This window comes from Schistocerca piceifrons, chromosome 1, assembly GCF_021461385.2.
Source record: "Schistocerca piceifrons isolate TAMUIC-IGC-003096 chromosome 1, iqSchPice1.1, whole genome shotgun sequence".
Taxonomy (NCBI): Eukaryota; Metazoa; Arthropoda; class Insecta; order Orthoptera; family Acrididae; genus Schistocerca; species Schistocerca piceifrons.
In genome coordinates, this window is record NC_060138.1 from 1,067,616,143 (window position 1) to 1,067,634,215 (window position 18,073).

The following is an 18,073-nucleotide window of genomic DNA, read 5'->3' on the forward strand; positions in this document are numbered from 1 at the left end:
GCTATTGAACATTCTCGGCAGTTCGAGCAAATGGTTCGGCCACCCAGATCGCTTGACATGAATCCCATTGATCATTTATTGGACATAATTGAGAGATCAGTTAGTGCACGAAATCATACACCGGAAACACTTTCGGAATTATGGACGGCTATAGAGACAAAATGGCACAATATTTCTGCAGGGGACTTCCAACGACTTTTGAGGCTGCACTACACCAGACAAAAGAAGGTCCGACATGATTTTAGGAGGTATCGTATGACTTTTGTCACCTCAGCGTGTAATTACGAAACAGTGACTGAAGCTGCATTAGTGGATAAAAAATGATTAGTTAATACCGTTAGTGATTAGTTTATGACTTCATGATCGGAGTGCCTTCGACAAAGCTGCAATAAGAAGATGTACTTCACTTCTAACCAAGAGGTATCAGGTTACTCGCAGATGCTGTAAATCAGAGGTATGGATCTTACACCCAGAGCCAACGACAAGCTGTCGTTAGCCGTGGAATAACTGTTCCTGTGCGGTGAGGCTTCTATTACATAGCAAGTAGCTCGAAACGAGAAAATCAGTGGGTAATGAACGACGATCTTTTGCAACAAGGAACATAAGTGCGGGTCAGCCAAGCTCGGGACAGCGTTGAGGTAGCAAAGTGGTACGGTCCATAGACTAGGCCAACAGTCCACTGGCGTTCCATGGGCGGGTAACTCAGTGTAGCAGTGGGAGCCAAGGCGGATTACGTCGGCCACTTGTGACGTCAGCACGCGTGACGCTGTCAGGCTGTCTGCGACGTAATTGCAGCGTAGGCTGTAAGTGGGTACAGAAACAGCTGAGGAAGCTGACCTCTTTCTACAAGAAAGGCAGCGTTGGGGCCATCAGGGCAGCAGAACGGGATCCTATCCGGCGGCTGATTCGCACAGAGGGCACTATGGGTGTCTCATGCTCCCGGCCACACACCAAAGTGGGGTACCTTAGTACGAACTCACGTAATGCAGACCCTTTGATTCACTGGCAAGTTAAAAAGAGTTCATCGCATTCATTACCCTAAAAAAAATACGTCATCAAACTTAAGGACACTTTTTGGTAATATATGTCCGAAAGAACAGATACCATTTTCATATACATTGTTAAGGCTAACCGGCTATTGACCTTCTTCTGTGCTGGATGCACACGCATTGCCCAAACTCTTACGGGACTCGGTAAGATTGTCTGCCGCGAGTAATGAGTGTAATGGGCAGGGCACTACGAATGTAATGTGTGGACATTAAGTTGGGAATGTAGGTCTACTGGTAGCGTGCAAGGGATAAAGTCCATGCAGTAGCACTATCCTCTGTGTCCTCGCTGGCTCAGATGAACAGAGCGTCTGCCGTGTAAACAGGGGATCCCGGGTTCGAGTCCCGGTCAGGGCACACATTTTCAACTGTCCCCCTTGATGAATATCAACGCCTGTCGACAGCATAGGGTCTTGATTTAATTTTAATTTTACTTTATGGTAATGTCAAAATATCAGCTTATTTGTAGACTTCATTCATTATTACACTAGCGGTCAATCGACTCTTGGTACAGGGAGCGGTAGTTGACATTCATTGTAAAGAAATGTAATGTGTGGCGTGTAAATAGGAGGACAGGACCATTATTGTTGGATTATGCGTCTTAGTACAGATTTCATATGTGTCAGCGGCATAGATCTCAAACAAAACAAACTTTCAGTTTAATAATTTTTTTGGCGCACTGGAAACATAATAAAATCTACATCTGGCACAAAGTGCCGGCGTATGGACGGACGCAGGTAGTGTTGCAAATTTTCGTCACCCATTTTGCCATGTAATCGTGAGTTATGTAATTTCATAATCCGAAAAAGCCGTTCCTTCACACATATACACTATGTGATCAAAAGCATCCGGACATCCCCCAAAACATACGTTCTTCATATTAGGTGCATTGTACTGCCACCTACTGCCAGGTACTCCATATCAGTGACCTCAGTAGTCATTAGACATTGTGAGACAGCATAATGGGGTGCTCCGCGGAACTCACGCACTTCGAATGCGGTCATGTGATTGGATGCCACTTGTGTCATACGTCTGTAGGAGAGATTTCCACGCTCCTAAGCTTCCCTAGGTCCACTGTTTACTACGTGATAGAGAAGTGGAAACGTGAAGGGATACGTACAGCACAAAAAAGTACCGGCCGACCTCGTCTGTTGACTGAAACAGACTGCCAACAGTTGAAGAGGGTCGTAACGTGTAAAAGGCAGACATCTATCCAGACCATCACACAGGAATTCCAAACTGCATCAGGATCCACTGCAAGTACGTACTATGATAGTTAGGCGAGAGGTGAGAAAACTTGGATTTCATGGTCGAGCGGCTCCTCATAAGACACACATCACGCCGGTAAATACCAAACGACGCGCTCGCTTGGTGTAAGGACCGTAAACATTGGACGATGATACAGTGGAAAAACAATGTGTGAAGTGACGAATCACAGTACACAATGTAGCTATCCGATGTCAGGGTGTGGGTATGGCGAATGCCCGATGAACGTCATCTGCCAGCGTGTGTAGTGGCAACAGTAAAATCCGGAGGCGGTGGTGTTCCGGTGTGGTCGTGTTTTTCATGCAGGGGCTTGCACCCCTTGTTGTTTCGCGTGACACTATCACAGCCCAGGCCTAAATTGTTGTTTCGAGCACCTCCTTGCTTCCCACTGTTGAAGAGCAATTCGGAGATGGCGATTGCATCTTCCAACACGATCGAGCACCCGTCCATAATATCCTCCTTTCAAGACACTGTCCATTCCGTTCAACTGCTCTTCCAAGTCCTTTGCTGTCTCTGACAGAATTACAATGTCATCGGCGAATCTCAAAGTTTTTATTTCTTCTCCATGGATTTTAATTCCTACTCCGAATGTTTCTTTTGTTTCCTTCACTGTCTGCTCAATATACGGATTGAATAACATCGGGTAGAGACTACAACCCTGTCTCACTCCCTTCCAAACCACTGGTTCCCCTTCATGTCCCTCGACTCTTATAACTGCCATCTGGTTTCTGTACAAATTGTAAATAGCCTTTCGCTCTCTGTATTTTACCATTGCCACCTTCAGAATTTGAAAGAGAGTATTCCAGTCAACATTCTCAAAAGCTTTCTCTAAGTCTACAAATACTAGAAACGTAGGTGTGCCTTTTTTTAATCGAGCTTCTAAGATAAGCCGTAGGGTCAGTATTGCCTCACGTGCTCCAATATTTCTACGGAATCCAAACTGATCTTCCCCTAGGTCGGCTTCTACCAGTTTTTCCATTCGTTTGTAAAGAATTCGCGTTAGTATTTTGCAGTCGTGACTTATCAAACTGATAGTTCGATAATTTTCACATCTGTCAACACCTGCTTTCTTTGGGATGGGAACTATTATATTCTTCTCGAAGCCTGAGGGTATTTCGCCTGTCTTATACATCTTGCTCACCAGATGGTAGAGTTTTGTCAGGAATGGCTCTCCCAAGGCCGTCAGTAATTCTAATGGAATGTTGTCTACTGCCGGAGCCTTGGTTCGACTTAGGTCTTTCAGTGCTCTGTCAAACTCTTTACGCAGTAACATATCACCCATTTAATTTTTATCTACATCCTCTTCCATTTCCATAATATAGCCCTCAAGTACATCGCTCCTGTGTAGGCCCTCTATATATTCCTTCCACTCATCTCTATGGATTTCCCTAATTGCGGCCCATATCTTCGCTAGGGCGATCCGCCGCCCGTGTCTTCTCCGCTTCAATACTTCTGTTACCGCGTCACGTGCCCGCAAAGCCACCAGGCGACATCCTCTCCAACGTCGCGGTGGGCAGTGGTCGTAATGTTTTGGCTTATCTGGCAGTGTTCTTAAAATGCTTAGAAAACTATTATTGTAGTTCTTTCAATGCCAAAATAAATTCTTCAGCATTTGTGGCTACTTCAACGACGGTAATGTCGGGAAAACGGATAGTCTTTTAAGTTTGAAGGTGCCCCTTCCAGAATGTGATTCCCCTTTTAAATGTATCCAGTTGCCCCATACCCCATGAAACCAGAAATCAGTTGCTTCACACTTCGTGATGTCTTACTGAGGGCAGCCCACAGTCAACTGTATTTAAGATGCAAGGTCTGCAATCTATTATCGATCTTATAATTTTCGTTATGCGACAGCTTCAATTCAGATGTGTAGTGCGTCTACGTCTGCTGAGGGAAAGGGGAAGTCTCTTAGTTGCTTGTCCTTGTATGAAGTAGTGTAGACAGTATGACGTGTAGCACTTGTTGTGGGACCGCATGTAAAGTTTAATCTATGAGATCCTGTTGAGACATAGGAAGATCTACTGGCGCGAGATCTGGCCGGTGCACTGTAGAATCGAAGAGACGCCATGTGGGATGGCGAGTGTACACCATAACATGCTTCGTAGGTACAATGTCTGTTTCAACGTCGGTGGTTGTCACATCGAGCCGCTGTTGTAATGCATCACTATTGTTCTGTACGCACGGTATGCTGGGTCCTCTTTTGTTTTGGAATATCATAAACAAGTAGGGTTTAAGAGTTAATCCATACAAATGAGCTTAAGTGATAAATGGGTGTTTTGTTACGTCTTCTTTCGAACTTTTGCTTAATAATTGTACTGTGTCACGCATTGTTCAGTTCCTCAAGCAGAAAAGAAAGGATTAAACAACTCTATTGAAACCGTCTTAGAACGGGAACAGAACTTTCGAAACATGGGTTTCTTATTCAAAATTTTATTTACTCTCTCCCCTTTAGAAATATGTAACGCAAATCTTCGAACACCTTGCATATATATTGGTCTATTTCATTATCACCTCAAGACTGAACATGCAGCCTAAAATCCAGACCAACAGCCTGGGCGTAGCTCAGCTTTCTTATTTTGCAAAATTTCTGCCGTTACTGGATTCTACATTGCATCTTACATGTAGCATCCGTTAGATTTTTTTTTGTATGTTGTTGATGCGTTCATAAGGTTTCTTGATGTGTGATGATGTGTTTACCTATGATACTAGACTACAAAATACACTACTGGCCATTAAAATTGCTACACCAACAAGAAATGCAGATGATAAACGGGCATTCATTGGACAAATATATTATACTAGTACTGACATGTGATTACATTTTCACGCGATTTGGATGCATAGATCCTGAGAAATCAGTACCCAGAACAACCACCTCTGGCCGTAATAACGGCCTTGATACGCCTGAGCATTGAGTCAAACAGAACTTGGATGGCGTGTTCAGGTACAGCTGCCCATACAGCTTCAACACGATACCACAGTTCATCAAGAGTAGTGACTGGCGTATCATAACGAGCCAGTTGCTCGGCCGCCATTGACCAGACGTTTTCAGTTGGTGAGAGATCTGGAGAATGTGCCGGCCAGGTCAGCAGTCGAACATTTTCTGTATCCAGAAAGGCCCATACAGGACCTGCAACATGCGGTCGTGCATTATCCTGCTGAAATGTAGGGTTTCGCAGGGATCGATTGAAGGGTAAAACCACGGATCATAACACATCTGAAATGTAACGTTCACTGTTCAAAGTGCCAATGGCACCCCATACCATCACGCCGGGTGATACACCAGTATGACGATGACGAATACACGCTTCCAATGTGCGTTCACCGCGATATCGCCAAACACGGATGCGACCATCATGATGCTGTAAACAGAACGTGGATTCATCCGAAAAAATGACGTTTTGGCATTCGTGCACCCAGGTTCGTCGTTGAGTACACCATCGCAAGCGCTGCTGTCTGTGATGCAGCGTCAAGGGTAACCGCAGCTATGGTCTCAGACCTGATAGTCCATGCTGCTGCAAACGTCGTCGAACTGTTCGTGCAGATGGTTGTTGTCTTGCAAACGTCCCCATCTGCTGACTCAGGGATCGAGACGTGGCTGCAGGATCCGTTACAGCTATGCGGATAAGATGCCTGTCATCTCGACTGCTAGTGATACGAGGAGATTGGGATCCAGCACGGCATTCCGTATTACCCTCCTGAACCCACCGATTCCGTATTCTGCTGACAGTCATTGGATCTCGACCAACGCGAGCAGCAATGTCGCGATACGATAAACCGCAATCGCGATAGGCTACAATCCGACCTTTATCAAAGTCGGATACGTGATGGTACGCATTTCTCCTCCTTACACGAGGCATCACAACAACGTTTCACCAGGCAGCGCCGGCCAACTGCTGTTTGTGTATGAGAAATCGGTTGGAAACTTTCCTCATGTCAGCACGTTGTAGGTGTCGCCACCGGCGCCAACCTTGTGTGAATGTTCTGAAAAGCTAATCATTTACATATCGCAGCATCTTCTTCCTGTCGGTTAAATTTCACGTCTGTAGCACGTCATCTTCGTGGTGTAGCAATTTTAATGGCCAGTAGTGTATATATCATTTCATAGTACGATTTTCAGCGATCTCCTATAATGTTCAATCTTAAATTTCTTTCCATAATCTCTGCTCACCTTGTGAATGTGGTGTAAAGCAAGGCCAGCTCAGTATATAGCACAAAGAGTAATAATGGTGGCATAAAGAAGTCGAGATGATTTATCCAGTTTTCACTAAGGGCTTGGAAGCACTAAGCGTTACGTAAAATGAGACTATATTTATGAACACAATATTATTGTACAATGTATATCTTAATTACAAGGCAACCGTCGTATGAAGTATTCAGAACCTGTAATAAGAAAAATCTATTCCACTGCAACGAAACAGCTAATGAGGACGTGGTTCTATAACTGTTCGCAGTTGATTCCACTCATGGGGAAGGGCAATGCAGAGGACTGGAATACCGCTTGGTTTGTGCTGACGGACTGCGGTCGATGTGCGTACGTACAGCATGCTTAGTTGGAGGGAAGAAGTGCGGCTGCTCGGCTACTCACCCAGCCACCAGGCGCCGATCCAGCGCGGGTCGTCGTTGTCGATGACGGGCGTCAGTCCTGGTGCGACGTACAGCCGCAGGGCGTACGAGGCCACCACGAACCCGAATGTGGGGCCCAGCATGCGCAGGCACTGCGACACGGCTGGCACGAACAAACGAAAATTCCCTGTTAGGTTCGAATCTGTAGATCAGTTCAAAAGCGTTAGACACCTCCTGCATTTTCTTTTCTTATCTGAGGCCAAAGAAATATTTGCCCACGTGAGTGTGGAAGTTCAATTTGTCCATATTGTTTGAAATTGGCTGAGGTCTGAAACTCTTTTACAAAATTTTTGAAATAACACTTTTACACACCAGTTGATTATCGCAAAGGAGAAAACAGCAAACAGCCACTGTTAACAATGCTATGTTTTTGTAAATATAGCGCTGTTACCGGTTACGAACAGTTAGGTTCATCTTCCGACAGATTTTCGCATTGAGACTACATTTGTTTTGTTATTATTTACAATTGTTTACTTCCCTTGTGGCGAAAGTTTCTTTGGGTGGTGGGCCATACAGAAAAAAGACACCTGTGATAAACGACCTATTTAACTGTAAAAAGTAAAATAATTTGGCACCAACAGCTGGAAGGATCCGAAGTGCAGGTTCAGCCACATGATTCGAAAGGTTTTGGCTATACTCGCGCCTACAGATATTATTCACTCGCGAAGTATGAGAGCCGTGTGCAGAAGCGTATCTGGTTAGTGTAGTCGACTATAATGTGTGTGTGTGTGTGTGTGTGTGTGTGTGTGTGTGTGTGTGTGTGTTCAGAGTAGGACCATGTTCATGTTGGAGATATAAAATATCGATAAATCTTGGGGATTTTGCATTCGTTTAAATTTGGCAAGCTTTCGTCGTTGTTTCTGCAACAGTGTCCTGACCCGTTTTTTGCACCATGGGGAATCAGCTCCGTTATTTGTAATTTGTTTGGTATAAATTTCTCAATTGCTGTCAATACCATTTCTTTGAATTCAAGCCACATCTGGTCTACACTGACGCGGTTAATTTGAAAGGAGTGGAGATTGTCTCTCAGGAACGCGTCTAGTGAATTTTTATCTGGTTTTTGGAATAGACATATTTTTCGTTTATTTTTGATGGATTTGGGAGTTACGATATTTAGTTTCACTACGATAACCCTATGTTCACTAATCCCTGTATCCGTCCTGATACTCGTTACTAGCTCAGGATTATTTATTACTGAGAGGGCAAATGTGTTTTCACAACCATTTACATTGGACAGGGCTTTTATATTCAAGAAGGCTTTTATGTTCGAGTGCGCTCATGAACTAATTACTCAAAATGATTTTCAGTGAATGAATTTAGCACATCTTCGGATGATGTTTTATTCGTACATTCGTGTTTAAACACGTATATTCGCCAACACGTCGAGGGTAAATTAAAGTTAGCATTAATCATAACTGTGTGAGTCAGATACGTGTTTAAAATTAAACTTAGTTTTCTTTGAATTTTGCAGCAGTTGTATCATCTGAGTTGGGAGGTCGGTAAGAGGGTCCAATTATTATTTTATTCCGGTTTCTAAGAACGATCTCTACCGATAACACACAGGAACTATCTCCTTCAATTTCGCTACAAGATAAATTACTTTCAACACCAACAAACACGACACCACCAATTGTATTTAGCCTATCCTTTCTCAAAACTGTTAGAGCCTTCGCAAGAATTTTGGCTGAACTTATCTCCAGCTTCATCGAGCTTTCAGTGCCTATAACTATTTGAGCATTAATTGCTTTTATCAGCGCATTCAGGTCTGGTACTTCCCCAACACAGCTACGACAGTTTACAACAGTTATGCCGATGGTTCCTGGATCTACGTTCTTCCTCTGTTCGATCTGCACCTTTTGAGACTGAAGCCTTTTATTGTTTTCCAGAGACCTTCTAACCTACAAATCCACCCAGTCCACGCCACACAGACTCCGCTAAGCGTGTAGCTGCCTCCTGCGTGTAATGGACTCCTGACCTATTTAGCGAATCTCTAAACACCACCATCTTATGGTGCACGACGAGGAATCTGCAGCCTACACGATCACAGAACCGTCTGGCTCTTTGATTCAGACCCTCCACTGTGCTCTGTACCAGAGGTCCGCAATCTGCCCTGACGAGTATGCTGCAAATGGTGAGTTCTGTTTTCATCTCGCAAGCAAGTCTGGCTGCCTTTACCTCATCAGAGAGCCGCTCGAAACCAGAGGTGACCTCTCCCGATCCAAAGTGACACATATCATTGGCACCGACGTAGCCATCACCTACAGCTGGCTGCACCCTGTGCTCTTCATGGCAACTGGAAGGTCCTATTCCATGTCTGTAATGACTCCACCCGTTATTCACATGGAGTGCACACTGGCTTTTTTTCCCTCCCTGACATCCATGTCGCTAAGGTGCCCCACAATGCGTGTAACATTGTAGCTCCCAACTACCAATAACCCCACCCTCTGTGACTGCCCAGTTCTTGCATGCTGAGAGGTTTTCTCTGAAAGAGGACAAACGAGTGCATCTGGCCGAGGGACATTGTCAGACGCAGATGAGACGTGAACCTGAATCCTTAGGCAACCTCGCACTTGACCACAGGTGAGAGCTAAACCTCAGGTGAGCAGTAACTTGGCTTGCTAGCTTTGCAGACCGATCGGCGGACTCAAGCGTTGTGCTGGACGTTCGTTGGGCCCCTACAGCCGATCCACAACAGTGGTATCCATCCACTGCAGCCTCAAGCATTGTAAACGAAGCCATCACAGCCTGGAGCTGAGAGTGAAGTGTCACCACCTCAGCTTGCATCCGACACACTGCAATCACAGTTCACATCCATACTTAAGACCGTGGAAAGCTGCAGTACACAGACAAACAAACGACTATCGACAAGCGCAATGGAACTCTGCTGTAGACAATGACGAAACGCAAAATTGGTCTAGTAAATTAGATTAACACGCAGAGATTCGAAAACTAAACTACCAAAGCACACAGGTGAGACTAAATAATTCGCTCCTGATTTGGAACAAAAACGCAAGAACTGCGTCTATTAAATATTAAATTAAGAAGCAGAAATTAAAAACCTAAACTATTAAAGTTAACAGATGAAACTACATAATTTGCTTCTGCTAAGGAACTCGTAAAATGTAGCAAAATCGGTTACTTCCCTGTTGGGGCTGTTTCTCAGCCGGCAGCTGCTGCCAGACTGTTAAAGTTTGCAAAAACACGGTCAGAGTTAGAGCCTTTAGTGATTAGCTCGTGAGTTGTGTGTTTCGGTCGCGAGATTTGAATTTTGTTTCTTTTTTACCGAAGCAAGGGTTTTTGAATGGTTTGACCCTGAAGTTTGTACAGAGTGAACATACAGCGTGTAGATTGCTTGTTAGTGAGCAAGACGAATTCTCTGCAAAATAAACCTTGTTTTATGTGATTTTCAAATATCATCGAAATTATTATATTCGGTGAGAAAGTTTTGATTGGCCCTTACTCCCTTTGCAGCACGACCATTTGCTACAGTGGTGAAGCAAGCTTTCTTACTTTTCGTTATCAAGTTCCGTGTGATTAGTTATAGAATAATACAGGGTCATTCCTCTTTTTTGTGTGGATTTGCAACTTCCACGTTAGAACTTTTCGGATCACTCACGTTGGCGTTCCCCTTCAACTTCAGGTAAGCCTGACTTATAGAAATAAGGGCTGAATGAGTTTCATGGTTAATCTAACGTTAGGTCTTGCATTCCATGTGGGTTATTAAAAAGTGTAGTAAATTCACAGTTTTGATCAGAGTTGTCTTTCAAATGTCTCCAGTCTTGCCACATATGCTCTAGATGTTTCCCCGAAAGCAATAGATTTTAAGTCAATTCCTAATCATATTCTGTGCATAATGAACGTCTCTGGGCAGTGGATATCATCACCGTGCAGTCGAGCTGTGTTTAACAGTTGTGTAATTTAATATTAGGGCCTTGATAAAGTGTGAGAAGTATTCCAGACTGTCGACATTGCACACATGGCTGCTGAGAGTGCAAGGAGAGTTACATTAATTAGTAACTTCTTCATTTCGATACCTCAGGGAAGCATCACTCGTCTATGATACAGTATATGTCAGGTTGCGTTAGTTTCATGGATAATAACAGGCAGTACTCCTGGGTTACTTACTTCGCGTAGAGTGAGGTAAGAGTGAAACAGGAGTAATAGTTAGTGTGTATTCCATTTCTCCTGGCGTATTTCAAACAGAGTAGCGACCATTGGACTCGAAAGTTCCTGCAGACCTGAAATAGAAGTTTTTGCAACTTTTCCTTGTACTGTACTTTTTAAAGGGAGTGTTTCATTTGTCTTCTTTGCATTTTAATGCAACGCTGCACTCGTCTTTGCACTGAGTTACTAATTCATACAAACATCCTAGGGCCAGCTCGTGACTGCACAATTCGCAGTTCCAGTTCTTCAATCGTATCAACGGCAGTGCTATACACTTCACTTATGGGATGGCTCCAGGCAGAAAAATCCCCTGGACTGAGATCAGATGAGCTGTGAGACAAAAGTGTAGGCCCTGCTCGACCCATCCATCTTAGATAGTTTGGGAGTGGTTAAACGCCACACATCAGCAGCAGAATGTGCTCCAACATATTTCTACCACATTCCTCTACCTTGGGCCACGGATAAAATTTGAGGCAAGGTAGATGGGGACTTAACTAACATGATTACATTTCAAATACATTTGTGCTAACTAGGGTTCTATTTCATACTCAGCCATTGTCGTCCCGTAATCACACAATCAGCTGTCTCGCAATCGCCTCTTTGTGGACTCACGTGTACTGGAATGTCTTTACTTCTGTTTCCGGATATTTACACCCGTGTAAGCTTTCGATATTAACTGTGTGTGATACATTCTCTGTCTGAACAGAAAACGAAAGTTATCTCATTGAAACAAATCTCGCCTGCGACATCAGAATATGGTTTCAGTATTTACAGTGTAAGTAATGAAAATTTGAGTATGGTGTAGATGCAGTTAATATTTTGATGTAATTGTTTTGCAATATTTACTCCGTACTTTTGATCGCTACGGCATCTTTTCCTATGTTTGTGAGATGATAACTATATAACTTCGAGTGCACTGCAAAATTTGAATGACTGTTGTCGTATTCCTCCCCGCCACATTACCATTCCTAATATGGAGCAGGGAACCCGCCGGCATTCAAAACAACTTCCACTCGGTCAAAATGGTTCAAATGGCTCTGAGCACTATGGGACTTAACATCTGATGTCATCACTCCCCTAGAACTTAGAACTACTTAAACCTAACTAACCTAAGAACATCACACACATCCATGCCCGAGGTAGGATTCGAACCTGCGACCGTAGCGGTCGCGCGGTTCCAGACTGAAGCGCCTAAAACCGCTCGGCCACACCGGCTAGCCCTTCCACTCATCTCGGAATGGATAAATACAGGTGCTGTATTATTTTTAGGTGTATCTTATACCATTCCACTTACAAAATAGTGGCAAGTCCAGATAAAGATGATGGAGGTGAATAGCGATCAGGTACCTTTCTCTTCAAAGTAGAACACAAAGTTTCAGTAATACCGAGATGTGACTGTGGTGACCGAAGGAGATGCGACAGTTCATCCTCGTGCTGACAAAACTAATTCTGGATGATGCGAGCTGTGTGAATAGGGGCCCTGTTGCCTTCGAAGACAGCATGACCATTGGGGAACACCAAGGTACCATGGTATTGACCTCATGAGGCAGAATTGTCACATTAGCCTCGACAGTAACGCGACCCTGCAGAGTATCCATGGCGCCCATGGAATATCACGATATGGCTGCTTGAATCATCACCGAACCCCCGCTACTTTTCACTCCTGGAACGTAAACTTGGCCAGATGTTGGTAACAGTGTGATACGAGGCTCATCGACCAAAGGACTCTCTTCCATTGATCCACAGTCCAGGTTTTATGACTTCTGTTTTCCTGTTACGGGCCTCTGTATCACAGATGAATGGCTTTAGAATTCCAGTTCACCCTACAGTTCCCTGCTTATGGCGCTTCCTTCGTGTTGTTTTGGTGCTGGCAGTATTCACGACTGCAAAATTGAATTCTGCAGTGACTTCTGCAGTTGTAGTCTTCTTATTTTTTTTGTCACAGTACTCTTCAATGACGGTGCGTCGTGACTGCTTAACACAAACTTTCATGCGCGTTGTGACTTATCGGATATGTGTCCCACTTTCTCTTTCTGCGCCTTTTAAAGTGAAAGGTTCCGAGTTCCACTTTGATTAGGCATTCACGTTAAACTAAAGGTCCTCTTATAACTGGTAAATCAGTTAGAAAGTCCGAGGATGGCAGTAACATACCACCTCCTACAGTGCCATACCTACTAAAACACTGCTTTGTTGAAATCAAACTTCTGTTTTACGACAACTATAGATTTTACTTAAAGATGTCAACATTGAGTAAAGGCTACTTGGCTACAATCCAGAAGAGAATGAAATCAAATATCAAATTTGTAAATTTATTGGTTGTGGTCCACAGTACACTAAGGTTGTTACTTTCAGAGGTTTACTGCCGTCACGTTTTCGTTGAGACACTTAAGCATTATAGACGAGCACACAGGGACAAAGCTCCTGCGATTGTGTCGTAAGGCAGTCTAGGAAAATTATCTGGAACAAACAGTCCGGAACTACTCACATGTTGTCAGTCTGGTGTAAACAGAACGACATCAAAGTACAAGCGCCCCGCCTGGGGTGATAAATTCAAGCGGAGTCTTGCGGTTGTATCAAAGCGTTCGTCTTGAGAATGCTTTTGAGGAACAGCCTACGTTGATACCACCACAGCGGAACTTACAACTGCCGCTCTCTATATGTCGCTCAATTATCAAGGCAATCTTCACTGGTGTGACGAACACGCATTGAATACACTTTTCACAGTATTTCTAGCATATGCTGATCTGTGCCACAGCACGACAGATTTTTCGGGCAGTGGTGATTCTCAGAAATACACCACATATACTGAAAGGGATGTTTCCAAAAATAAAACAAACCAGATAACTTCAAATTTTAAAAGTTGTTTCGTGGAACGATCAAACAAAAAATCTGTCAGTGTGTTATCGATACAACCCACCGCCTACAGAGAGTGTACTTCGGGTAATGTATTTGACATCACTGATTTATGAAGGATGTGAAAGACTGACATGAAACATAAGAAATCAATTCTCAGCTATGTAAAAGTCGTTAACAAGGACCGATGGGTTTTCACAACGTGTAAACTGTTGTTAGCGATGTTTCTGATTTGGCAGTCGTACTAAATACGTGAACAGCATTAAAGCTGTTCCCATGATACTAGTAAAATCACAAGATAAAAAACTAAGAAATTTGCAAGTGGAGTTGCTACAACGGCTGTTAAACTGTAAATGGTATATACATTCTTCATTAACATTGAGAAAACACAGCATAGGAACCAATGAAATGATAAACGTAGTAGGAGGTAATGTGAAATTGAATCCTAAACATTTTTCACTTTAAATACTAACCAAAAAGGAAATGAAAAATCAGAAGAAAATACGGATGGAAAAACTTAAAATCCAAACTTAATCAAGGCTACTAAACGCGAATAGCCAGTAACAAAAGACATCATTCATCATTCTTTACCGAAGCAGTCAGTTCAGCTGTTGAGAATGCTTTGGTCTCGTGGTGTTATTTATTTATTTCCATTTTCTCTTTGAGGGTAAGTGATTTTCTGTTTATGATTCCGAATTAAGTGAACTTTTTTGTATATTAACGAGGACTTTTCCTCATTCCAGCCCCTCCAGGACGTACAGGATTCAATTAGCCTGCTATTATGTGAGTGCCAGCGAACTTTCCCGGAGGTACAATTCTGCTGGAGTGACGGGCCCGTCACGTCCTCCTAGTGCCGTGGCGAAGAAACGTTGCACTCTGTCTACTATTAGGCCAATAGCCGGGTCACAGGCTTGCGCCACAGACTTTTAGACTTTTTACTTTTTTGGATTTTGAAGTTAAGTATTCTGTTTATTGTTCCTCATACTGCTTGAAATTTGTGCAGCTCTTCATCTATATTTTTATCACAATCACACGTTTTGTCACAGTCAACATGTTTCGAATGTAACCTTTTTCAGTTGCTTCGTTCTTATTATTTTCGACGATAATGGGTGTTATTGAAAGTTATGGTCGTACTCCACAGAAAGAGTTCGTAGCGCACGACTCCTTCACCGTTCCGCCTGCTGTGGATAGGAAGGCATATTTATGAGGTGTAGTGTTTATTTTGGTTTAGTGTTCATATATGAGGCGTTTCCTATCGCCAAGAATAATCTTGGGTACGAATAAGTGATGTTGTTCGCGATTTCAGTGCCGACAAAAGAACAGATGCTTGATTTTTATAGTTTCCATTTAAAGTAGACCTTCTAACCTTGTCTGCAAAATGTGAATTTCATATTCTATTAATTCAACGTCACTACTAATATTTCTGGCTGAATATTGCAGATCACTGTGGACTAAACTTTTCAGAAAGTTTTTTGAGAGCTCGCCGCCCTTGCTGGACGTGGAGAATCGTTCCCCCAAAATGTTGCCCTTTGAAACAACGGAATCATTTTCTTACTTTGAGATTTCCATAATCTCCAACTCATTTCCTCTCGAAGTCACTAACAGTTCAAGCCACTTTCCGTGTATTACGGATTTCCAGCATGTTGAAATTTTGAATGGTCAATAACTTGCGATACTGTTTAAATATGACAAACAGCTGTTTTTTCCTGTTCTGTTAAACTCAAAAAGAAGTACTTGTTTTTTTCACTTGAAAGTAACATACAGTTTCTTTAAATATGCATAATTTCAGGAGCATTTACAAGCAATGCACTTCATTTGACGAATGACAGAAGAAAGACAATTTCCTCGAAAAGTATTGTTGTGGTAGCGAACGAATCCGTTACGAAATCTTGCATTAATCTAATAATTAAATAAACTTAGGTGGTCGATTGATTAGACAATGTCACCAATTTCGACGACACTCAAAGAGGATAGTGCAAGAAAGCAGTTGCTCAGCACGACTAAAACTCATTTCTCAGAGACATCTTGTAGCCTGCCGTCACCTGCATCTCAGACACGTTTTCGATCAGCTCTGCATTGCCTCGCAACTTCTGGAAAGCCGCATTTCTCTCAACTTTCTGCAAACCTATCCCGTCGTGTTCATCAAAACGAGAAAAAAGTATTCTTCACTTAAATTTCAGGTGGACGAAAAAAATGTTCAAATGTGTGTGAAATCTTATGGGACTTAACTGCTAAGGTCATCAGTCCCAAAGCTTACACACTACTTAACCTCAATTATCCTAAGGACAAACACACACACCCATGCCCGAGGGAGGACTCGAACCTCAGCCGGGACCAGCCGCACAGTCCATGACTGGAGCGCATCAGACCGCTCGGCTAATCGCGCGCGGCAGGTGGACGAAAGGAGGGTTGTTAGATGATGGTTTTTGTCACAACCGTCACGTACCGTAATTCTAGTAAATTGATAAGTCCAGCCAATCTAAATTAGACCCAAGTAATAAACTAAAGTAAAAGTATGTGAAAATTATTGTTATTGACTGCCACATCCGATTCCTATGTTTCCATATTAAATTCTTCTTCTGAGGATCTGACTAAATGTAGTTGGGAATCTTGTTGAGTACTGGTTGAGAAGAGGAGGTCGAGCCGGGACAAACATTGGCAGCGGAAGGAGTAGCGTAGGTGCAAGGTCCTGAACTGTATATGGTATGCGGGCTAAACTCCACCAAAGAAGCACCGTCTGTGTTGTGACCTAAACGACGGAAAGCCATTGTATCGTGTTTTAGCGCGGGCAGTCTTCCTACGTCACACAAAAGGACCACAAAGAAATACGAGGGCAGTTCAATAAGTAATGCAACACATTTTTTTTCTGAAACAGGGGTTGTTTTATTCAGCATTGAAATACACCAGGTTATTCCCCAATCTTTTAGCTACACAACACTATTTTTCAACGTAATCTCCATTCAATGCTATGGCCTTACGCCACCTTGAAATGAGGGCCTGTATGCCTGCACGGTACCATTCCACTGGTCGATGTCGGAGCCAACGTCGTACTGCATCAATAACTTCTTCATCATCCGCGTAGTGCCTCCCACGGATTGCGTCCTTCATTGGACCAAACATATGGAAATCCGACGGTGCGAGATCGGCGCTGTAGGGTGCATGAGGAAGAACAGTCCACTGAAGTTTTGTGAGGTCCTCTTGGGTGCGAAGACTTGTGTGAGGTCTTGCGTTGTCATGAAGAAGGAGAAGTTCGTTCAGATTTTTGTGCCTACGAACATGCTGAAGTCGTTTCTTCAATTTCTGAAGAGTAGCACAATACACTTCAGAGTTGATCGTTTGACCATGGGGAAGGAAATCGAACAGAATAACCCCTTCAGCGTCCCAGAAGACTGTAACCATGACTTTACCGGCTGAGGGTATGGCTTTAAACTTTTTCTTGGTAGGGGAGTGGGTGTGGCGCCACTCCATTGATTGCCGTTTTGTTTCAGGTTCGAAGTGATGAACCCATTTTTCATCACCTGTAACAATCTTTGACAAGAAATTGTCACCCTCAGCCACATGACGAGCAAGCAATTCTGCACAGATGGTTCTCCTTTGTTCTTTATGGTGTTCGCTTAGACAACGAGGGACCCAGCGGGAACAAACCTTTGAATATCCCAACTGGTGAACAATTGTGACAGCACTGCCAACAGAGATGTCAAGTTGAGCACTGAGTTGTTTGATGGTGATCCGTCGATCATCTCGAACGAGTGTGTTCGCACGCTCCGCCATTGCAGGAGTCACAGCTGTGCACGGCCGGCCCGCACGCGGGAGATCAGACAGTCTTGCTTGACCTTGCGGCGATGATGACACACGCTTTGCCCAACGACTCACCGTGCTTTTGTCCACTGCCAGATCACCGTAGACATTCTGCAAGCGCCTATGAATATCTGAGATGCCCTGGTTTTCCGCCAAAAGAAACTCGATCACTGCCCGTTGTTTGCAACGCACATCCGTTACAAACGCCATTTTAACAGCTCCGTACAGCGCTGCAACCTGTCGGAAGTCAATCAAACTATACGAGACGAAACGGGAATGTTTGAAAATATTCCACAAGAAATTTCCGGTTTTTTCAACCAAAA

General features: G+C 43.5%; 1 protein-coding gene across 1 annotated transcript in view; it reads right to left on the minus strand.

Moving 5' to 3' along the window:
- LOC124777677 (solute carrier organic anion transporter family member 74D-like) overlaps positions 1-18,073 on the minus strand; it is a 218,328-nt gene that overhangs the window by 117,675 nt on the left and 82,580 nt on the right. Inside the window, exon 7 of the mRNA XM_047253157.1 lies at positions 6,898-7,038. Within this exon, the coding sequence (XP_047109113.1) occupies positions 6,898-7,038 (141 nt within the window). The remainder of the gene's footprint in view (positions 1-6,897; positions 7,039-18,073) is intronic.